Genomic DNA, 24978 nt, shown 5'->3' on the forward strand with positions numbered 1-24978 from the left:
TAGCTAAATCAATGCTAGTGTGCCCAGTTACAAAAGAGTGCAGAAAGCAAAACACAGACCATGTTTACAAAATTTGTCCTTAAAACTGGAGGCTTTCTGTATGGCATGGAAATCCACGACACATGATGTGTCACACGAATGCGTCGTTTTTATATCAGCCTTTGGTAGGTTCTTTCACGTTTGCTTACTCTACCCTGTAGGTTGATTTTTTTTTAATCTGAAGAATTTATCATATAACTCAGAGTCATATTAAGATTTTGCAATGCCTCCATTCTTGCTAATAGAATCAGGTCCTCTGCATGAACATCCTGCCTGGCCCTACAGTTAATGTGTTCTACCTCCATGCATGAAATACTTGGGGCATCTGAAAAGCTTTAGATATGTTCAACTTCTAGGTCTTGTTTCCTGCTTCTTCGAGCTTATTTTATTCCAGGGCAGCAGAGATTCGCGCTATGGAAGTGGTTCCGGATCTTCTTTACTGGCCATTGTTGTACGGTTGCCCACCTTCTCATTGCTGCTTTGGACGCCTTGACCGATTTAATTTATGTTTCTATTCTCCGCCTCAGTGTCACTCGTATGCTCCCCCATTCCACGGGTTCACTTGTATTCCTACTCTTTATAGCCCCACTTCACAAGCATTAATACAGACCTTTAACTGCCCCATCACACACTTTCTATGTCAGAAACTCTTTCTTGTTTATACCTTCAGACCAGGGCAGTGGAGTATTCCTAGCAAACTACTTATGACTAATAAAGCCCCAGAACGTAGAGGAGAACCTACCTACTACTGCTACTTTCTTATACAAGAAAAATTTCTAGCTGGATCCTGATATATATATTTATATATATTTTATATATATATATTTATATATATATTATATATATTAGACATAATATATATTATCTCTAATAGTAATTCGATATTACTGATATTTATCTATATATCTATAGATCAGCATATATATATATATTATATCTGTAATAATTAAAGAAAATGTTACAGCTGGCAAATAGGACAACCTGGCGAAACAATTGTCTCCATCACGTCTTGGCTGCATCCCTTGATTTCTTCTTCAAAGGTAAAAGAGACCATGAACAGGGGAAGTTTTTTACTGACTCCTGCTTTGGAATCCATGCGCAGTAATTATTATTAATCTCAGTTATGACAGGTTAGAGCATACAGATGGTAAAGGTGTTCAATGGATAGATCTGTTTAGTAACAAGGTGATTGGGTGAGATTAATTTATTACTGCTAAATCCTGTTTGCTGGAAGCATGTAAGCTGCGTTCCGTGTGACTCGCTTCAAACCAGCTCTTGTTGTACAGTTAGTGAAACTACATCATCACCAAAACATGTGTCTGATATTTAAAAAAAAAATAAATTCTGTATTGATCACCGTCATGTGATTGCTGTGATACTGGAAAGAAGAAAAAAAAAAGACTCCTACTTTGAAATTATTTGGCCTCTTTATAGCTGATTCCAGATATTTCTTACTGACACAGTGCCAACCATGCCAAGATACATGGGGAATATATCTATTTAGAGATGAAAAAAATCCAACAAAAAGATCTTCACAGTCAACACAAAACCTATACTTTTCAGTAATTGAAAATGTACTGTTTTAAGTTTAATTAGAGAGAACATATTAGCACATCGACTGAAAAAGATGTTGAAAGGAAGAAAATCAGTCTGTAGCACTTGTAGAAGATATTATGAACTCAGATAACGACCCCTGAATCAAGTGAATACAGGGCTTTCTTAAAATGGAAAGGACACATAAGTTTAAATCATTTTTAAAAAGACAAATAATTCCCACTGCCAATTGTGTTCAGATGGAGAAGAAATTTCAAGTCACAGGACCTTCAACATTTTATTTTTCTCCCAAGAGAAACTATTTTACTCTTTTTTTTAGGCAGCCGGTGCTGAGACTATGTTGCCTATCGAAACATGTCTTTTTCAAAGGATGAAAGTCAGGATTGCCAGCTAGTTGGTTGTCAGAGACCCAAGCCAGACAGCAACAGTATCTAAATAACAGAAAGGCGATGGTGTTTATAAGTGCTACAGCACAATTTGCAATGATTAGTGGGAGAGCATGCTGACATATCGAAAGCAGTATTTTGAAGGTCATTCAGCTATCAGCTTGCTTTAATGCTATTCAATTAAACACACACTAAAAAATCATGATTATTTATGGAAAGTATTTTGTAGTACTTGTAGAATAGTACATTACAAATTCTGGCTGGCTGTAGGAACAGAAACGGCTGATCTAATGCACCATTACGCAAACTGCATCTTTGCGGTACATTTTTTTTAAGCATTAATCTAATTATGATGAGGTTTGGATTTTACTGTATACGGCGCATTTAATCTTTTTAAGAGCCTATCAAGCTGAATCACGAGATGCAGCTTGGTTATGCTATAAGCAACAGCATGCAGTATTAACAGAGCACAATGTCCTAGCTTAATTAGAAAAAGTCCATGTGATCTTAAATACATTTAGGCGGCCAATACCACACAGCTCCAATATGAACTTAGTGTTTAATTGTATTTGAAGCTAATTTATCTGACCTGTGACATTTTCCTGTCTTCTCTGTCTCTCTGTACAGAACGCTTCACTAATAACCTACTTGAAAGTAGCCTCTGTTGAGGATGGTGGGGGACAAGAAAGAGGAAGAGTCTTGTTGGCCAGGAGAAACACCGGCTGACATGATCACAGGCTGGAACTCACCCCAATTTGGTTGTCGGGTGGAGTTCATCCTGTCCTGTCAATTCCTTGAGCAGTACCTTACAAAGACCCCTCCCATCTGGCCTCCACCATGATATTCTTTGGGCAGAATTAACAAATAGAGAAGAAGCTATTTTAAATTCCCTTCTCTCCTCCTCTCCTTCCTTTCATGCTGCTACCCCATTTCTGTCTCATTTCTTTCTTTTTCTTTCCCCTCTATACCTCTCTTTCCGCTTGTCCTTCCCTTCTGAGAGGCTCTGTTCTGACCAGGCTGCCAGACCGTCTGTAATCTTTCTTTCTTTCTCTCCTTCTGATTACACGTGTGCACTACACAACTCTGTTTCCTACCCTTAACATCAAACTTGACGTTAGGCAGTTAACGACCAGAGAAAACATCTAAGAAGCCAATAGAGACTGGCCTTGGTGAGCTTTCAGGCTATTTACTTTCTTCTTTGAGCCATGACTTCGCCTTAAGGCCGGAGAAATCTTTACCTTCACAAATCGTGATGCCATTGCCAGTGTAGCCCGTACTGCAGAAGCAGGCTGCCACTTCGTCCAGCACTTCACACTTGGCATTTGGGAGACACGGTGTCTTGCAGTTCTGTGTGTAGAAGCGATTCAGCAAAGTGGAGAGACCCACTAGAGAAATCAAGACGTAGACCTTGTCAAAAACAGCAGACGTCCATCCCTCCCTGTGCTAAAGGCCAATACCCCACAAATGCTCGTATTATCTTGCATCTAGACAGGTGAATTATAAAAGTTCTCCAATGACTCACCTAGCTAAATCACAACAGAAAAATGACCACAACGACAAATTAAGGAATATATCCTGAAAATATAGGTAAAACTACAACGGGACGGAGAATCCAGATTTTATAGTTAAAACCATGCGTGCATCACACCCTGGAAACTCTGTATCTTCACTGAGGTGAAATGGCTACCTCTGAAGGTGCTGCAGTGTCACTTGGCTCTGGGAGTCACCTTTCTGTCCAGAATAGAGAGAAACTAAATATCTGTGTCTCTTCAAGGCAAAAATTTGAAGATGTCACTTGTCACATGTAGGAGAAGAAATGCACATCCCTTCCCTTCTCCCGATGTTCTGTCAATTGTCATTCTGCTCTTTCTCCAACACACAAAAAAATATCTTTTACAGAGTCGGAGAAATGAAACAATTCAGCACACTGTTGTAAGATTGGCCTCAGACACAAAACACCTGACCAACATGAAAAACGATACTATGTTTTGGGGGACTGTTAAGGAATGACAAGCAAAGTCATAGAGTGTTTTTGTTGTTGTTGTCGTCGTTGTTGCTGCTGCTACTGTTTTTCTTTCTTTCTTTTTTTTTAAATTGTCTTATTCTAGGCCCACTTAAGAGTAAGCGTGGTAGGGAACAGGGATGAATCACAAAGCCATTGTTTCGAAAACAGTTATCTTAGATAAATTGTCCTTATCTGGTACCAAGAGATTCTTACGAGGTCAATTCTAAATCCCAGCCCCACATAAAACTATATGTACTTCCTAAACCCGAATTAATTTGCCTTCAAAGAAGTGATTTATTACGTGTCCCCAGGCATCACCAAAAACAGATTTTTAAATGAACCCAAAGTCCAGGCAGGCAGTAGCCGTAAAAATGTCAGGAAACTTCTCTCAAGCATTTGCCACTTAGATTCCCAGGTTTCTAGGGGATGGACACAAGAAAGGTCAAAGCTGAGACTTCCGGGATTTCTCCATGAAGAAAAAGGGTAATAGTCCTGGATCGTGGATTGCAAGGTCCAGAGTGGAAAGGCCAAGCAGAAAAACATCCTGTGAAAGCCTGAGTCTGTTTTCCTTGGAGACCTTGCCAGACACTTGACTCTTGAACCCCAGCTAGTGAGAAGTCGCCTTCCCTGGTTCCCTGCAGGTGGGCGCTGTGCTGCCTCCCAGCCCAGCCCAACTCACCTAGAAGCAGGAGGAGTCTCATTGGAAGCCGGGTGGAGCTGGCTGGCTCCGCAGAGCGCTGAAGGCAAGAGTTGGGGTCTGTCCTGGAGCTGGGCGGGCGCGGCAGGGTCCCGCTCAGTCCCCTGTGACGCACAGCTTCCTCCTGTCACTTTCCGGCCTCTTTTGTGTGAATGCGTGCACAGCCCAGACTCTGCAGGCCACGTCCGGCCGCCAGGCCCCTTCACCCAAACAGCCTGGACTCTAGTCTCAGCCTGTGGTGACAAACTCCCTCTAGATCACAGATGGGACTCTGTGGCTTCATATTGCTCCAGGAGCAGCCACCAGAGAGCCCTCAGAGCTTGTGCTCTCAGATCTCACAGACCCATTAGGAACTCTATTTCAGCAGAGAGCACACCGCAGAGGGCCCCCACTGCCTATCTGTTCCCTGGTTTCAGTTCTGAAAGGAAAAGGCTAACATTGGCAACAGGGGCCCATTTTGTTAGTGCTGCTCTGTTTTAACCCGATGGGAGATTCAAGGACCCAGGAGAAAAACTGTGGTTAAAGAAAGAGAGTGAAAAGTAAAGAAACAAGTAAGGTCAGCTTCCCAGCTGAAGACTGCGAAGGACAAAGTGTTCTTTTCTCTTTTCCAACTTAATGTCAAGTCCATTTCACCGCAGCGCCCCTTACCCATCCAGCGCCTGTACGATTTGTGCATCATATCCAAGTTCCCTCCATTTGTTGACGCATGAATCTATTGTGTAAATGACTATCTTTCAGACTGGAGAATCGAAATGGCACAAAGATCTTAGGAACCAGAGATGACCAATGCCAATTCACCTGGAAGATGACAGCACACACCAGACCCTTCCAGTTTTCTCCAAAGAACTGTTACAAAGTGTAGCTGCCACAAGGCAGGGCAAGTGTTGCCAACACAAAAACCACCTCCTATCATTTTGCGGGCTTTTTGTTTTGCTTTGTTTTTTGGTATATTTCTGTCTTATTGGTTTTTGTTTGTTTGTTTACTTGTTTTGGTTTTCATTTATTTGGGTGGGGAAGAGAGGAGAAAATTATGTGGGCAGGGAGATAGGGAAGATGTGCGAGGAGCAGGGGGCGGGGGGGCCTACTCAAAACTTCCAATACATGAATGAAGGAATGAATAACTAAATAGGCAATTACTCAAATAGAAAAATAATTCTAGCATAAAAAATTACAAGTAACTTGCAGACAAATTAATTTATAAAAGTGGAAGTTAGACACCCATTGACCTGAAACATCGGCCTGGAACAGTCCGGGAGATGAACCATACAGACAGACGCACAGGGAGTCTGGGGTAAACCCGATGTCATGCGCATTGACTGAGCTGGGGATGGCATGAGTTTATGTGAGTGTCAACAGTTTATCAAACCGAATGCTTAAGCTTGGTGACCCCACTGTGTGTAAGCTAAGGAAACCATTCGCTTGAAGGTGACGGTGACGTAAAGAAATAGCTGAAGCTCCTTCTGTCAGCATACGCCATTTTACGTTATGAAGTAGGGCACAACTCTGACCCATCCAGTGTTTATCTGATGACTTCTGGGAATCTACATTTCACACAGAGCATCTTCCCATAATGAGCATCCGTGTCCCTCAATGCCAGGGCACATACAGTGATGGGGCGTGATCGAAACCAGTCCCCAAGGTGCAAGGAAAGCTAACGGTTGGAAGATCTGTTCCTCGTCCTTCACGGTGCCCCTGAGGCCCTTTCGGGCTTAATGTATGGTACATAAAATAAATAAATGTGTGAATAAATAAGGTTCCCGAGAGACATCCCACCACATGTAAAGAAAATGAAAACCAGAATGTCATGAGACCTCCCCACGGTCCCACAGATAGCCCAGAAGCTGGTCTGGAAGATAGATATTTATTTTGCTCCAAGCCCAGGTTGTGGTTGGCTGGTCCTCACATAGTCTTTTTCTCATGATACTTCCCTTTGTAGATTGCACTGGAGAATGCTAGTCAGGGAGTTTCAAAAGGTGATTACTTAAGCGCTTGGATTTCATGAAAGAAAAGTGTTTACTAATTTTTATAAAATCATTTCTTTATTCTCTTTTTCTATTTTTTTAAGCACAGGATAGCAATATAGCGGAGAATTCCAGGACCATGTGAATGCTGAAGCCCAAGCAGCTTTCAAAGGAGAGGAGCAGTCTCCACATAGCTGAAGAAACAGCCTGTAACTGCCTAGGCTAGCCCTGCATGCTAATGCTCAGAGGCACAGACAGGCAGATTCCTGAAAGAGCTGGACCAAGCCAGAATGTTCTGGCTGATTCGATTTGGCCATGCCAGGATGCCACGGCTTGGTTAGAGTGCTTTGATGGAGGGCATGGAGGTTTTCAAGTTGTTTTAGGTGGGAAAGGTTAGATCCTTTTATAAACTCAGGAAGGCTAGGATGAGGACTCAGAAAGGACAAAAAGAAATGAGTGTGGCTTCCTATCTGAGCCAGGAAATGTGGTGTGAGCTTCTTAGGTCCAGAGAAACTGAGTTTCAGTGTACATACACAGAATCTAACTTCAAAGGGCTTAAATATAGAAACTCATTATTTTCAGACAAAAGTTATACACTGAGACACAATACCTATTTTAAGAAGTCATTAACCTAAAATAATTTACTCCACCTTTCTGCCACACATGTTCAAACTTTAGCTTGTTCCAAAGATAACAGAAGATAATAAAATCTTTGAAAATGTTATTCTTGCAAAAAAAAATAACAAGAGCAAATTAAAACTCGAATATTGTATAAAATGTGTTTTCTCTCCGTGCGCTCTTATTAATCTGGAAGCTAATTTATACTTCAAAAAATGATTTTATACAAAGAGCAGAGGGTTTAATGATGCTTGTAGTTTTACGATCGCCCATTGTGAGATCAAAATCATTTTAAAATGCATTGTTTGAGGAAGTCTGCATTGTGGAAAGGGAGACACGAGTTCACTGTGGAACTGTGAATCTATTGTCTGTACAGTGTTTCAGAAAGACACTGACATTTTTGAGAATTTTCAATAAAAATATTGTGTCACTGAAGGAAAGCATATTTTAAAAGGAGCAATTACAAAGGAATTACGTGTGTGTGTGTGTGTGTGTGTGTGTGTGCGCGCGTGCGTGTGTAAATGAATTCCCGAATAGTGTGCCTAATGCAATAAGAAGGTCCTTGTGCAGCTGGGGTTACAGGCATGTGTGTGCTGCCTATGCTAGCTTCTGGGGACGGAACCTCAGTCCTCTGCAAACGCAGTGTGTGCTCTTAACTTCTGAGCAATCTCTCCAGCCTTATGTTCAAGTTTTGAAGACAGCAATCACCCAAGACTTCACTTTGCTTAATGTATAGCCTATGGAAAGAAGCCAGCGATAGGCTTCCTGTCTGACTGTGCTTTTGTGCATTGGTTCGTTCTATGACAAAGTGTGAGGTCTCAGTACTTGATGTTAGTTCTATGTGTGAAAGCCAAAACTAACAGGAAAGTTTTGAGATGTTCCTGGGAAGGGTAGACTTTGTACTGGAAGATTTTTGCCGTGAAAGTCTAGGCTTAGCAGTTTGAACTCATACAGAGTAGACTCTGGGAGAATTGCTACTTAGTTGGCCCCGTGATGTGGAAGCAGCGACATGTCCCTGCCAGAGGACTGCGTGAAACAATGTGATACATACTGCATACCAACATGTCAGCTTGTAACATTCAACACCCCTGAATAATACGGGACATCAGTGTGCAGTGGGTATGAAGACATTCTCCACAGCCATGTCTACGTTCCCGCAAAGGCTAGGAAAGGAGTGCTCTCTCTACCCCTTCCTTGTGCCTTAGTTAGGCTGAATTTTCCCTTAGAGCCTATCTCGTGCTTGGATTCATCTCTAGCCCTGTGACTATTGCTCTAAACATTCTTCATTCTCCATCTATTGAGTTCGCTAAAATTAGTGAGTTTTTGCCTCCAAAGTATGCGCTGAAGCAATTCCTTATCACTTCACACCATGTATTTCTTTAGCTCACTAGGATACATGTTTCTATGGGGAATTTTCCAACGTTGTTCCATTGTGATTTTGAGGTTACTCTGGGATAAGCGACACTTTCTCAAATAGAAAGCAAGACAATGTACAAATGCAACATTCACACACCCCCCACTTGGCATGCATGCCACAGAAAAGCAAAGAAAGAAGGAAAGTGAGTTATGTGTGATTTTTTTGATACAGTGTAATTCATCTTAAAACCTTCAGCTGTTTGACTAGTATCTGAGTGTACACAGCGTATGACGGCTCTCAAGAATGGCTAAGGACTGAGGGGACAAGGTTGGCTTGTCTGCCTAAGATTATTCTTAACCCAGTTTCTTGCAATACAAAGGTCAGGGGTCATAGTTCTGTAGTTACTTCTCTCATACACGAAACCGCCAGGGTTGTGATGCAAATTAAACAATGGCTGACTGATAGATGCTGTGGCACTTGGGAGGCTGAAGCAGAAAGATTGGCTGGGGTTCTAGGCTTGCCCTGCCTGCAGAGTGGGTTCCAGGCTAACCTGGGAGATAGTGTTGTAGCCCAGCAACAGGACAGCAGAGTCAGTGGTGTGCACTGACTGCCTCAGTTAAGTAGATGCATCTGTACAGTAAAGCGCAGTAAAATTGGTTCAAAATATCGTTTTGTTTTGGGAAATTAGCTATAAATGCTTGCCTTGGGTGTTTTCAGTGTTCCAGATGCATTTTATGTCACTGGGGCTGCAGAGGATAAATTTGCCACAATTAATTACAGCATCATCAATAACAAAAACAAAGCAAAACAAAACAAAACAAACAAGCAAACAAAAACCACAGCTAACCTTAGTTACATGAACAGAAATTCAGTTCCGGGATGGACTGTGGAGCCCTGCTCTCCTCTGTCTCTTATTCACTTTTTTAAAAAATTGGATATTTATTTATTTACATTTTAATGCTATTCCCTTTGCTGGTTTCCCATCAATAAACCCCCTATCCCATCTGCCTACCCCTTCTACTATGAGGGTGTTCCCCCAAACAACCGGGCACCCTCCTCCCCGCTCCGACATTCCCCTACACTGGGGTGTCCAGCCTTGGCAGGACCAAGGGCTTCTCCTCTCATTGGTGCCCACCAAGGCCATCCTCTGCTACATGTGCAGCTGGAGCCATGGGTCTGTCCATGTGTATTCTTTGGATGGTGGTTTAGTACTTAGGGGCTCTGGTTGGTTAGTACTGATGTTCTTATGGGGTTGCAAACCACTTCAGCTCCTTCAATCCTTTCTCTAACTCCTCCAATTGGGAGTCCATTCTCAGTTCAATGGTTGGCTGCTAGAATTTGCCTCTGTATTTGTCATGTTCTGGCTGAGCCTCTCAGGAGACAGCTATATCAGGCTCCTGTCAGCATGCACTTCTTGGCTTCATCAATATTGTCTGGGTTTGGTGGCTGTATGTATATGGGCTGCATCCTCAGGTGGGGCAGGATCTGAATGCCCATTCCTTCAGTCTCTGCTGCAAACTTTGTCTCTATATCTACCTCTATAAGTATTTTTGTTCCCTCTTTTAAGAAGTACTAAAGCATCCTCACTTTGGTTGTCCTTCATGAGCTTCATGTGGTCTATGGATTGTGTCTTGGGTAATCTGAGTTTTAAGGTTAATATACACTCATCAGTAAGAGGTTTTTTTTTTGTGATTGGGTTACCTCACTCAGGATGATATTTACTAGTTCCATTCATTTGCCTAAGAATTTCATGGAGTCATTGTTTTTAATAGCTGAGTAGTACTCCATTGTGCAGATATTCTCCTATTCACTTTGAAAACCAACCCAGAATCAGAAGATACTACAGTGTCCAGAGCTAGGCACCACACATAAAGTTCAAAACCAGTTTCTTTACAGGCTGTAATACATTGAATCTTTGTAAATATGTTGTATCAAGTATAGGACTTGGGTGACCTCTCAGCTAATAAACCTCTCCTTGTTCACAAGTGAACATAAGAATTCCAACGGCAGCACTCAAGTAAATGCAGATAAGAGTGGGATCACCTAAAAACACAGCACTGGATGAGAGGGCAGACTTTCCCTGGGCGAGCTAGGGACTGACTGGTGAGGTCTGGGTGTAAAGAGAGACTCTGCCTCAGTGTGTAAGGTGAAGGGCAAGCAAGGAAGTCTCCCAACATCAAAGTGTTATCCACACTCCACACACACACACACACACACACACACACACACACACACACACACACACACACACACACGCAGACCATTGCCCCCCATACATACAAAAATACTATGGTGTCTTAATATACATTTGTACTTATGTATCAGCCATTTCTTTGTCTAATTCTGAGTAATTTTGTATTTAAAAGAATGTTTTTAAAGCTGATTTCGTGAGTGTGAGGAGGAATATTTGCCTTTTTTTTAAAAATCTGGGATTCTCTTAGTAGAAAGGAGTTCAGATCATCTGGAGATTTCAGTGTTGCATGGAAGGGAGGCGACCAGAGTTTCTTCCCAGGCTGGTCCTTCCGTTGTTTGGTGACCTTTAGAAAAATCACTAATCTTGCCGTTATTTTGAGTAATAGTAGTAAAAGTTTCTATTCTAATGGCTAATTCTCCCTTCCGGTTCCACTTCAGCAGGAAGGTAAAGGCAGTGGGAAAGGGGGAGGGGAGGGGGGGAGGAGGGAGGGAAGAGAGGGAGGAATGAGAGTGAGGAGGGAGAGGGAGGGAAGGAGAATCTCATCTATACTAATTATTTGCCTTTTATCAGGCTTCCAAATTGTTTCATTAATTTATCTTTCTTTGTTTGGACCTTTTCCATGTCATACAAATATTAAACTGACCTCATCTTTCCAAAGGGCAGCGCTTCTAAAACAAACACCGCGGTGAAATAGCTTTCTATTTAATAGTGTTACACATCTTTAACTCTGCGTTCCACATGTCAGAGTGCTGATTCATTCCCAGTTGATTGCTCTGGTTCATCAAATTGCTCTGAATAATATCTCTAGAGGTTACCAAATCCATCAGGACATGTGAGTAATTTAAACAATTTCCTCAGCTTGGCGACGCAGTATACTTTAGATCGAACGTGATCTACCTTTGGGTTTTTCAATCGCTAGTTTATTTTCTAAGTTTGTCACAGTCACTCACTTATTTCAGGGAAACGAATCATTGTAATTGATTAGTAATAGCAAGTCGCATCCACCGTTGGTGATGAGCACAGGAAAGATACGCACCAAGGTCTAGAGCCCCTGGGAGCGTCCCCTCGTAACTTCCGACCACGTTGGGAATCGTCGTTTTAGACTCTGTTTGCTTTCGTCACACACCCTTAATCTTGGCCAAGATTAAATTTCCATCTATAACGTGTTTTATTAATAGGCTCTGGGGAGGGATATTGGCTTAGAAAGGAGAAAATTCTTTGAAAGCTCAAGTCGCCTTAACTGATAATCTCTGGTACTTTATCATATTTTTAAGTTTTTTTTTTTAATCGTGGGCATCAGGACCTTAATTTTCAAAATTTCTCAGTGTAAGCTATAGATAATCATAAACAGCACTAAACTAGCTCCATTGATTGCAAATACATGTTTACCCACAATGAAGTGATTAGACAAATTTGGAGGTCATTATCTGATCTTTCCAAAGTCCCATCATCATATGGTATTATTGGCAGAGAATTCATAAATTAGCATCACCCATAAGAGGCTGTCAGGTAGCTTTATCTTATTGGTGTGTGTTTAAGGTTATTTTGTAAGCCAGTTGTACCCTGTCCTTAAAGCGCTTTATAATTTACGGTTTCGCAGAGAGTAATCATTCATTACTCTAGCCTAACACTCAAGTCTCTGCCCTGGTCACACAGTGTGTGGTGCAGTTGTTTTAAAAGTTGTCACTGCCTTTATGCTTCCTTCCGGTTTGGTGAACAGTGTTGAATTCACTCACCTATGAGGATGCTTTTTGGTCCTGGTAGTGTTTCCAAGACAGTACCATAAATGAACTTGGGGTAAGGGATCTGCACAGTGGTAGAAAACTGAGTCTTTGAAAGTGGGGCAAATGGTTAAAACTGCATCTTTCCAACTGAATCTTGTTTGAGAAACATGTAAAATTATTGAAGGTACAGCCAGTAATGAGGAAGGAACAATACATTCTTTATTTTTGTGGCTAAATCTGATCACCTCAGGCAGAACTTTTCTTTTTTCTTTTTCATTTTCTTTTATTGGATTATTTTTTAATTACACTTCAAATGTTGTTCCCTTTCCCAGTTTCCCAGACATAAGCTCCCTATCCCATTCCCCTTCCCTCCTTCTATAAGGGTGTTCCTCTCCCCCTCTCCCCTACAACAACATTCCCCTACACTGGGAGTCCAACCTTGGCAGGACCAAGGGCTTCTCCTCTCATTGGTGCACAACAAGATCATCCTCTGCTACATATGCAGCTGGAGCCATGGGTCTGTCCAGTATACTCTTTGGATGGTGGTTTAGTCCCTGGGAGCTCTGGTTGGTTGGTATTGTTGTTCTTATGGGGTTGCAAGCCCCTTCAGCTCCTTCAATCCTTTCTTTAATTCCTCCAAAGTTCAATGGTTTCCTGCTAGCATTCGCCTCTGTATTTGACATGCTCTGGCTGTGTCTCTCAGGAGACATCTATATCAGATTCCTGTCAGCATGCACTTCTTAGCTTCATCAATCTTATCTAGTTTTGGTGGATATATATATATATGTACACACACACACACACACACACACACACACACACACACACACACATATAGACCACACGTGGGGCAGGCTCTGAATGGCTGTTCCTTTAGTCTCTGCTCCAAACTTTGCCTCCACATCCCCTCCTATGAACATTTTTGTTCCCCCTTTTAAGAAAGACTGAAGCATCCATACTTTGGTCATCCTTCTTCTTGAACTTCATGTGGTCTGTGGATTGTATCTTGGGTAATTCAAGCTTTTGAGGTAATATCCATTTATCAGTGAGTGCATACCATGTGTGTTTTTCTGTGATTGGGTTACCTCACTCAGGATGACATTTTCTAGTTCAATCCAATTGCCTATGAATTTCATGAAGCCATTGTTTTTGATAGCTGAGAAGTACTCCATTGTGTAGATGTACCACATTTTCTATATCCATTCCTCTGTTGAAGGACATATGGGTTCTTTCCAGCTTCTGGCTGTTATAAATAAGGCTGCTATGAACATAGTGGAGCATGTGTCTTTTATCTGAGGGTTCTGCTTCTGTTCCCTTCCAGGCTTGCTCATGTCATTCCAACACTGAACTATATTCTCACTTCTGAGAGTTCCTCCCTCCCTCCCTCCTCTCCTCCCTCCCTCTCTCTCTTCTTCTGCTTCCTCCCTCCCTCTCCACATCTTCTTTCTTTCTTTCTTTCTTTAAATCCATAATTTTAAAACAGAAAGATTCCTAACTTACATCGATAGTTAGCAATGAATTTGTTTAATTATAGAAAACCAAAGAAGGCCAAATACTGTTCACATAATTGACCCTTAAGCCTAAGGTTGAGACTCTACTTTAGAGTGTGTTCATCATTTTGTCTAATTGAATTAGAAGATAATCATTGCATCCTGCTATAAATAAACATTTCCCTAATCTAGATACTTCATATCTTTTAAAAAAATACCTCTACCCCAGCTCCGAAAAAAAGAAAAAAAAACAAACAAAAAAACCTCCATTAAAAACAAGTTTAGTGTTTTCTAATTTCTAGTAAGTAAAAAGTACTAATACTCCTACTGAAATACTAATATTTTATTACTAGCTAGATTTATTATTGATTTTGTCTCAATCTCTGTATCCTGTCATTAGCAGCAGATCTTCTCTTACTTCTCCAGATCCCTGTATCTTTTAGCATAAAAGTTATTTTGCTTGTAGTTAAGGGGAAGAACATTTGGAAAGTTTATAAAAATGCCTATCACTGAAGTTGTGAGTCCTTTGTTCACAGCCTTTGTTTTTTTCTTCTTTGGAAAGCTGAAATTAATTTCATGCACCACTTTTACTTGGGGAGCTAAAGTTGATAAGGTTGATTTGTACAATATTTAAGTGACGCCTCTTGTTTACCATTTTCTGTGGTCCATTACCATAGCATTTGAGAGGCACTATGTTATTATGGTCTTAAAGGTTGTCCTGTAAATACACTAATTTTGTTCCATTTCCCTCCTGTCCTTGTCAGTGGAACGGCTAAATCTTTTGTTTGTTTTGTTGTCTTCTGTTTTCCAAAGGACTTATAAGGCTGTCAAATGTAGGGATTAATTTTGTGCATATGTCAACATAAAACCCTCACACCTAACAAACAATGCTATTTGAATTTAAAGTGTGCTATATGATGATTTTATTGACAGGTGATATGGTACACAAATGAATCTGTTCTTCCCTGAAGTTTCCTAACTCCTTGGCTCTGTCAAGGACTGCATAGTTTTGAAGAAGTGTAGATATAGTAAAGAACCTGCCTAATGCAATTCTAAATGAATATTATTCAACTTCTTCCTAAAATTCCACCCTCAAGTACCAAATCACTACATCATTAAATCATATGCAAGTATTATTATCCAATTAAAATAATTATTTACTAAGAACAATACAATGCCAGATACTTGTTTTCCAATATATTATGTCTACTGCATCCTGATTATATACATGATCTATTGATCACCTGTACCTGTCTTCATTAGGTGAGTGGCATGAAATCTGAATTTCAGGGGACCCTGCGATGATTAGTACTTTCTATGAAAACTATTGTCAACAACTCACATCAAAACTAAGATTTCTTCACGCTCAAATTGCCTGATAATGCCTTCCTCTAAAACTGACATGACCGAATTCCTACTTAGCCTACCATGATGGAAAATAAGAGCCTGTCTCCCAGATGCTACTGAATTTCTGGAGATTATCAAGGCCTTTGATGAACACCAGGGTACTTGAACCTTCTTTGTTGTTGACCTGTGGCTTTCATCTCAGCCCTCTTTCCACTATCTACAGAACAGTCCCTCAGACTGGATAAATTATGGTGAACACAGGTTGATTTCACTCATGGCTCTGGACTAAGTTTAGGGGTACAGGTCTTGCCACGATCTTTCTGTTTTCAGAGCTTCAGTGTAGCACAGGGCATGACGAGAGAGGCATGTACCATAATAGGAACCTGGCCAAAGCTGAATTTATTGTGGAATCACCATCAAGTTGAGTCATGAGGCATTAATCACATGAATTAACTTATTTCTGATTGGTGAACCCTAAGCACCTCTCTATAGTTCTACCTGGACCCATCTTTTCCAATCGCAGGTGAGGATTCAATATCAGTATTGCCTTATAAGAGGACATGCCATTTTAAGAGCATAAGGGCTTTGTTTTTCTACTCTTTCTTCTGCCTGCCTGCCTGCCTGTCTCTTTCCCTCATCTTTATCTCTGTCTTTCTCTGTTCTCTCTCTCTCTCTCTCTCTCTCTCTCTCTCTCTCTCTCTCTCTCTCTCTCTCTCTCTCTCTCTCTGTTTTAGAGTTAGGATTTGCTGCCTATCTCAGAGCACCTTCTCAAAGACTGTAGTTATAGACCACAGGCTTTAGCATGCTCCGCTCCAGAGCCCTTTTTAAATACAGGAAATTGTTTTAATCCTTGTGACTCATTCTTAAAGCTGTGATCTTGGTCTCCCGAGAAAGCTGGCACTTCAGAGTCTGCTCTGCAGCTGCAGTAGCTAAGACTGAGTTCTGACACCAAAACGTTAGGACAAGTTTTGGATTTCAAGTTTGGAAATTGCAGACATTCCTTTGTCTCTTTGCCTATTTAATTCTGTGGCTTAAGACAGTGTTGCTGCGGTAAAATAATAAAGGCCAAGTGGCCAGTTCCCACGCATACCCAGGTGGTCACTCTCTCCCTAGTTCCGGTTTTGTCGGGCCATAGGATCTAGCGTTAATTTATCTCAGTGGCTCCACGCTGGCCCCCACGGCCATTCCAGCATGGCACCTTACCACACTGCTTTGCTTTCACTCACAGTTTCACGCCAGGCATACACAACCCAATTCCATGGTGGGCTTGGTGCATCTTGAATTCTTGAACTCACTTAAGTCACCGACATGAAAGAACCCCTGATCCAATTGATAAGATATAATTTGCCCATCTAGACAGCACAAAATCCTGTACATTAAAAATAGCCATGGCGTACTGTATCTATGCACAGAGAAGAATCTTAGCATCTGCCGCCATGTTCTCCCAGCTCCTTCTTCCTCTCTCTAGCTCCTCCTCCTTCTAAAACTTTTCTCCCGCCCATCCTTTTTCTCGTCCAATGACAGGCCTCATTCTATCCTGTACCTGCCTTCCTGCATAAAGACATCAACCTACCCAGTGTGATGAAACTTAGAATTCTGGTAGTTATTTTGGATTTAGAGAAAGAGCTATAGCCTCACGATATTTACCGATAACATCCCCGAGAGGTGTCAAACCAAAAAAAAAGTGTCTTTAAATTTGCATAAGTGGCTACTCCCGATCTCAACTGAGAGACAATTTGCCTTCTGTCCTGTTTAAGCCATCATAATTTAAGATACACTTGTAAGTATGAATATCCCCAATTCCAACTGGTCAATTTTATTAGATGCATCATTGAGATAGATGGGGATGAGGACAGGATGATGGGACACTGTAGTGTTTCCTTTGTTCTTGTCCTTTTATACAGGGACACAGTTGCTGCTGTCTTAGTAAGTTATGCATTTTGGACCTGATTTGTCCTTAGTTTCTAGTATAATTAAAGTCTCAGCCAAGAAGGCCAGAGGTCAGAAAAGGAAAGAATAATAATCGGAAAAGGCAGGGTAACTGAATTTTGACCACAACTAAAATTTAGAAAGTTAAATACATTGTTACAAAGAATACTTATACCTGTACACATGGATGTAAGTACATGTATAAATACGGACGGTTTTAGAAACACTAAAGTGAATATTTGAAATTAGAACTATTTTTGCAATGAAATAAAGTATCTAAAATTATGATCTTTAAAGCTTTATTTTCCAATACGTATAGGCATGTGCATTTGAATGTTTAGAGGCCTACGGAGGGTCTTAGATCTCCAAGAGCTGGAGTTGTGTGTCTGGAAACTCAAGTCCCCTGCAAGAGCATTTTGTTAGCTTCTAAGGCATCTCTTCAGCCCTCACAAAATTACAATTTTAAATTTCTATAATTAGTCTAGGGATTAAAACCATATTCAGGAAAGTGAGTATTTTCAAAATAGTTCCTGTGGGATAATGGTTTAATGGTATAGCCCTATCTGTACACATTATTTGCAGAAGTTGAGACTGTAACAAACCCTTTACTTGTGAATGAATGGTGATGATTGTCCCTGATTGAAATATCAGCTCAACTTGAAAGTTCCTCCATGAAGCATGCCCTGTACAAACCACTTAACTGGTCTTGATTGGCTTTCCCAAGTGTTCTGATACATCTATAAAAAGAATGACAAGCCTTTAGGATTTCAAATAGGTCCATCAGGATTCTGCTCCAAAGGCTATGGAGATAATTTCCACAGAGTTGACATGGTGACTTTGCCAGATTGTGAAGCCAGTCATTAAAAACTGAGAGTATTTATCGATGTCACAAGAAAAGCATCCCGGCATGCTGTATGTGATAACATAGTCTATTAACTTAAAAGGATCACACAATGTTTTCCGTAACAGAATTCAGAGCTTTGACTGCAGCAAATGTGGCTTTATTGATAAGGCCTCACGGCCTCCTCTAAGTAGTTGACAACTTAGAGCTAATAATTTTACTAGTTGTTTTCATCCCAATTGCATTTACAGGTAACATAGGCTTTTGTGTGAATGAGTCTGTATGTTGTGGATGAATGGATATGATTGTCCCTGATTTAGATATCAGACGTCAGTGGGTTTGCTTCCAGAGAATGGCAATTACCCTTTTTTGTTTTTTTAAACTTGTCTACCAATAGTTTTATTAGCCTCTCACTCTTTTTTGCATTACATCAAATTTTTCCTTGCAGAAAATGAAATTTTCAATCTATAATATCCTAATTAATATTATAAAATCTACTTAAAAACAACAGTAGCATACTTAAGACAAAATTTCAGTATACTTTCAAATAGAGCTTCAATATTATGGTCTACAGAAAAGTGGAAGGAAAATACTAGAAATGTTTCCTACCTCGAGCACACATTAGTTGCAAAAAACTTTGTTATGCGAGCACTAGTGGCTTGATTTGATGATTTTGACATTGATTCACATTTAGCCCTTCTTTAGATTTCATAAATGTACCGTTCATTTCTTTCTCATTGTTGCCTAAAACATACGAGATACTACAGTGTATTTACACGATATTGGGGGGTACAGGTAACCTACAGGTGATTTATGATGTATGGGAGGATGTGTATGGATTGTGTGCAATCACTGTGCGTTTTTACAAAAGGACTTGGACATTCATGAATTTTGATATTTAGGACACTCACGACGCTGGTCCTCCAAGGGCACCAAGAGATGATAGTATTGACCGTGTACTTGATGTGAGCTGAAAGGGCAAATCTTAAACATTCTCAACACAGGCACTCACATAAAAGGTTAATCGCATGTACTGAAGTATGCTCACTTTCCTCAATAGAATTACACAGTCATGCACATCAAATAATTTTGTCCACCTTAACTCTATGCAGTTTTATGATTTAGTCACAAACAGGTCAGTGAGACTGAAACAAGATGTACAGAGGGGATAAAACTTATTCAATGGTGTCTACTAGCGACAGCTGCCAGATCTCGCTTCAAACCCTTTAACCCGTGCGAAGACTAATCTAGTCAATTTCATGGGATCTGGGATCAACTACAAAACATACCAAGCAAGTGGTTTCTGGGAAGGAGTACCTGCATGTGGAGGGAAGAGCCTTTCTCTAAGTGAACAACATCTGTCCTCATATAAGGAAGTCTGAGGGAGCCATGTTGTCCTGGCCCTGCCTCCTGAGGGAGCGTCTATCCCTTGGCCCTGCCTCCCGAGGGAGTGTCTATCTCTTGGCCCTGCCTCCTGAGGGAGTGTCTATCTCTTGGCCCTGCCTCCCGAGGGAGTGTATCTCTTGGCCCTGCCTCCTGAGGGAGTGTCTATCTCTTGGCCCTGCCTCCTGAGGGAGTGTGTCTATCATTTCTGCTACTATCGTCCTCTGCTAACATTGAACTCCAGCTTGTTTTGGCATTTTTAACATGAACTGAAAGTTGGAGACTTTAGGAATCCCCAGACCTCCTACACCAGATTGGGACTGCTGAAGGATCTAGCTTCATCTTCCAAACACTGCTAAGCTCCCTGCTATGAGTCTCCTATGACAGGGTATATCCATTCTGCCAGTTCTAACTCATATAGGACCCTGTCTAATAGGACTCAAATAAGAAACTCAATCGACACCTAATAGGTACACGCTAACCACTGACACAGCCTTTCAGCCGCAGACATGGAGGTTTCAAGACCACCTTATGCTCCCTCCTCCCTCTTCATTCTGTGTCCTAAGAAGTTGTTGTGCTCTTTTACGAAGTAGATCCACCTCTTCCTGTCAGAGCAACAGGAAAGCGAACTTCCTCTTTCCAGGAGTGGCCTGGAAAGGGAGCCAGATGCCTCATCCAGTTATTGTGAGGAAAACACGTGATTATCAGTTATGGAAAGATCGGAGTTGTTCTTGTATACAAAATGATCTGGTATTATAATAGGTAACCCTGAACTATTTTGACTACCTGGAAACCCGTTTTTCTGGCTGACCTTCTACCTGACTCACATCTTGCTCATAGTACACAGTCATGGGTGAAGGAAACATATGGAGGTCAGAAATTAATAGTCTAAGATTGTATTCTGGAGGGGAATTTATGCCTCTCTTCTCTCTCTCTCTCTCTCTCTCTCTCTCTCTCTCACACACACACACACACACACACACACACACACACACACACAAGAATTCAAAATAAAAGAAAACATAAGTACCTTAGAGAGTGCAATAATGAATTTAGAAGACAGCTATAAAGGACTTTATAAAAGTTCAACATTAAATAAGTTAAGATAGATGTTAAATGCGATCCTGTCATTTTCCATAAGGAAATCTGTAAATCAGTAAAATCCCCATGACATAAAATCTTAAAATACAGATGGTGGCCTCCATTTGTAGCAAAAATTACAGTGACAGCCATTGCTGGTACGGGCACAACTTTTGTATTTTTGTCCCCATGAACACAGTACTTGCCGTTCAAGACTTCTACTTGTGATGATAAAATACCAAGAAGCCCTTAGATATGTGTTCTTGGCGCAAATAAAGAAGGTTCAGGGCAATTTGGTTCCTAATAGGAAAAGTCAGCATAAATAAGTGATCAGAACTAAACATTTTGAAAGCAAACTACGGGAAGGGGAATCTCATAAATAAACGATTACCCTCATGTAATGTGACATTGCCTGGCAGTGAAAAAGAATGAGGCGGACCTCAACAAATGGATGTGCAGAGAAAGACACAGTGACAAACAAGAGCATCAAGTTTTATGCGCTTTGCATACATTTTCAGGACATAAAAGTATTGTCTTAGAATTGATATTTTGGGTGGGATTAATCAGAAGCAAGGAGGTTACATAAAGATAGCCAGCATAATATTTATTTATGGATGAGAGACAAAAATAAGTCCTATTGGAAAATAGACAACACATCTGGTGGTAACTGGTTTATTATTGTACTTTGTAAGTAGCACAATTTTTCAAATGGTCTTTCTCCTGGATCAGACTTTTAAGATAAAAAGTTGCTATATTGTACACAATGCAGTGCAGGATACAAAATGCTCACAATGTCTTTCAGAAGTATTAATATTATCCCATGTAACACTTGACCTGTGTGCTTGACTCTCACTTGCTTTAAACATTTGAAGTGTTTATAGTTCTAGCCACTCACAAGGGGACAACAAGTATTAAATTATTGTGCTTGTACTTACATTGTGTGTTTTAGACAATGGGTCCTCTCACTTAACTATTCAAGCAAGGCTGAGGCTCAGCGAGCCAGACTTCTTATCAGTTTACACATATGCACATGATGTGATAAGTGCATGTGAAGAACACTTTTCTTTCAGTTCAGTAGATTCCACATTTGACCTTTTTATTGGGATCCACACATTCATTAAACTTAACGACTTTACACGTAGGAACTGTAATATACTTTATGAATATTAACACTTTAGTTCTCATAAAATTTCAAAAGAGATTGTTAACATGGCTACTTTAACATACCTTTTAAAACACTAACTTTCTAAAACTAATGCTCTTAGAAGGAAATTAGTTATAAGTTGCCACAGAAGTATTTTCAGATGATCTGGAATGCATATTTAACCCTTAAATAACCTATTAGAGAAATGATATTGACAAGGGAATTTGACACATTTGTCTGTGAAAATTCAGAGGCACTTTTGCTTTTGATCTTTGTTGTTGTTGTTGTTGTTGTTAGTATATTGTTTAAAAGACAACCCACAGGCATTTATTTATTTGATTGGTGGTTCTGGAGGCTAAAAAGTCTGAGGTTTCCAAGTCACAATTGGGAAGGTGCTTCCTGCTGAGGAGTAACAGGGCGACAGGAAGCTGACTGTGAGAGAGAGTGGGAGCTCTGGTGGGAATGAGAATGTGTATGTTGTAGAAAGAAGACCAGATTTAAGTCCTCTGTAGCTGCCCCCCCCCACAGTAATGTATTCTAGTGTTAAAACCCTTTCATGAGCAGAGTCCTGATGGTCCACACCCTCCTGAAGGTTTCATCCATCTCTTCACATTCCTACAAAAGCAATTATATCTCTTGTTGGAATTTGGAGAGGTCATTCAAAACATAGGGACTTCTATGGGAATTATTTGGGAATTAAAAAATGGAGCGTTGAGAGATTCTGTGCCTCATTTCAGATAGAGGGAGAGAAGCCAGTGGTAATTTGGGTCAGCTCTGATATCCAAAGGAACTTCTGCCTGTCAGAAGGCAACTTGATTCTCTTCGTAGACCCACTGACCAATGCAGACTTTCATGGAAGAGGCTGAGTGTCATGCAACGAAGACTGACACTTAGACGTGACCTTGACTTTCAGTCTAACTCTAGAGGTTGTTCACCAGTGGCCAGCCAACATCAACTGACAAGGGCTGCTGCTTGTACTCTGGCTTTAATAGACTATGCTGGAGGTTCAAGGCCCTTTGTAGAAGTGTATGTTAACAGCATTCCTCACAAGCCAAGGCAGAGAGCCTCGGGTGAGACAGCCTGAAGGTCAGCTAACGCATCCCTAACACGGAATGTGTTAGAGCAGGCAGAAGAGCTGAACTAGCCCCTCACCGGGGCAGAGCTGGAGAAGCTGGCTCTGGTGGCACAGGCACAGGAGGGCTGGCAGCATGAACAACTCAGGTACCTGGGGAACAAATCCAGGGCTTTAAGTTGGCCCACCCCAACTTCTACCCCATCTACGAACTAATGGAGCATGTAAAGGGGCTGGTCCTACAGATCCAAAGCTTTAGGATCTCCATGACAAAGGGCAACTACAGGATATCTGAGAGGAGTCCTATGAGGATCCAGTATTGATAATGTGGCAGAAGCCAAGGCCTAGAACCAGACCAATGACTCATCCCAATGAATGTTTGCAAGTATAGACAAAAGGGTGTACTGTGTGACATATCATGACACACTGTAGCTTCTACAGTGAAAAAATTAAATTAACCAATTGATTGATTGATAATTAATCAATTTTTGTTTTATTTTGGGGGTGGGGAGTCTGCAAAGGCCGAGGGCAAATATGGAGGAATGGGAGATGAGTGGGATTGGGGTGCATGATGTGAAATTCACGAAGACTCAATAAAAGTTTTTGAAAAATGGAGAATTCGAGATGCTCAGTGCTAGGTACAGACAGAGGTGTCGCAGCCTAATGTTGATGATTTATAATCTCTCCTAGGAGCCAGGCTTTCATAGCCAGCAGATAAAAAAGAAGCATGGGTTTGTCTTCCGAAAGCCAGACTTGAGTCTCCCATTGATACTCCAGAGGTCTATGGCTTTGGGTAAGTAAGACTTGTTTCAGAAGGACTACAAACTCTATGAACCACGTAGTTTTGCTACCAGCATTAAAGGAATTAGTGCCTAGCAAGCATAGCACTGAACGAAGTCATTCTCAATTAGTAGTGATTTTACCTACCCACACTTAGGAGTTCTGCCGTGTTCCTGTGCAGGACTTCTAACTGCCCATTCCCACACTGGTAGTGGATTTACTTAGTTAAGAAATTAAAAAATAATAATTTTAGATCTTAAATTTGTTCTTCTGCAGAGAAACAAAATAAGACTAGAGCTAGACAAAAGTCCGCAGTAGGTCAATTTGGTCTCTACAGTAACAAAATGATGTATATCATTCCTTCTGTTTCTTCCCTGGTTGGTCTCTCCATCACCAACCTCTCTTCTGTATCTGACCCAATGACAATGGTAAGTACTGTCACGATGTGAATGGTATGTGCTTGTCCATACACTGATGTCAGCTGATTTCTCGCAAAGGCTTAAGATACAAGAAACAGGGAAGTTACTCAGGATGAAAATTTATGACTGAACATTTCAGTGGAAGACAGGCTAGTAGAACTTTGAATTTTTATTCTCTCTCTTTCTCTCTCTCTCTCTCTCTCTCTCACACACACACACACACAAACATATACACAAACACACACACATACACACACACACACACACAGAGAACCAAGACAGAGAGACAAACACAAAGAGGTACAGACACACAGACACACATACACACACACACACAGACACACACACACACAGACACACATACACACACACACACGCACACACACAGAGTTTGTTAATCAGAAAGCTAATTCTCCTTGCCTTCAAACATAAAATGTGAATTGCTAGGAGCTTTGAAGTTTGAACTATATTCAGTTTAAGGGACTTTCCCAAAGTTTCTCTATTTTTCTCTCCTGAATAGGAGAAAATGGCAACTCTGGCCACCTCGCACCCAGATATCCAAACACTGGAATGGTGTCTGAGTGTGGCACTTCTCCCTTAATGTTGTCCAGTGTCCTGTCATAAGCTATTAACTGGAAGGGTTGATACATGGGTGGAGCTGGCCTTACCCTGCAGACCTCTTGTGTCTTGCTTCCTTGACTTGATGACTTCCATGTCTTGACAGTATCCCTGAGAAGTTCTCAGAGACGGAGACATGTTGTCCATATTTCTCTTACAGGAATTGAGCATTTTTCTTAAACATGACTATTCTACATTCAAACTGCATATTAATTGTCCTACAGAAAAAAAGTGAGTTCCTGATGTCCAAGGTTCTCATCCTTATCGCTGAGGAGAGGAGGTTTTCCATGTGTAATTCCGTGAGTGAAGGAGTAGTGAGTGAAAGAGTAAAGGGCAGCTC

At 41.0% G+C, this 24978-nt stretch overlaps 1 protein-coding gene across 1 annotated transcript in view; it reads right to left on the reverse strand.

The window, feature by feature from the left end:
- Positions 1–24776, reverse strand: part of Adgrl4 (adhesion G protein-coupled receptor L4) — a 104831-nt gene extending 80055 nt beyond the window's left edge. Inside the window, exons 1-5 of the mRNA XM_032896548.1 lie at positions 24689–24776; positions 24000–24099; positions 22902–22974; positions 12548–12641; positions 3218–3364 (exon numbers count right to left, since the gene is read on the reverse strand). Coding sequence (XP_032752439.1) covers positions 3218–3364; positions 12548–12641; positions 22902–22974; positions 24000–24099; positions 24689–24776 — 502 coding nt within the window. The remainder of the gene's footprint in view (positions 1–3217; positions 3365–12547; positions 12642–22901; positions 22975–23999; positions 24100–24688) is intronic.
- Between the last annotated feature and the right edge of the window lie 202 nt (positions 24777–24978).

This window comes from Rattus rattus, chromosome 3 (genome assembly GCF_011064425.1).
Source record: "Rattus rattus isolate New Zealand chromosome 3, Rrattus_CSIRO_v1, whole genome shotgun sequence".
Lineage (NCBI taxonomy): Eukaryota > Metazoa > Chordata > Mammalia > Rodentia > Muridae > Rattus > Rattus rattus.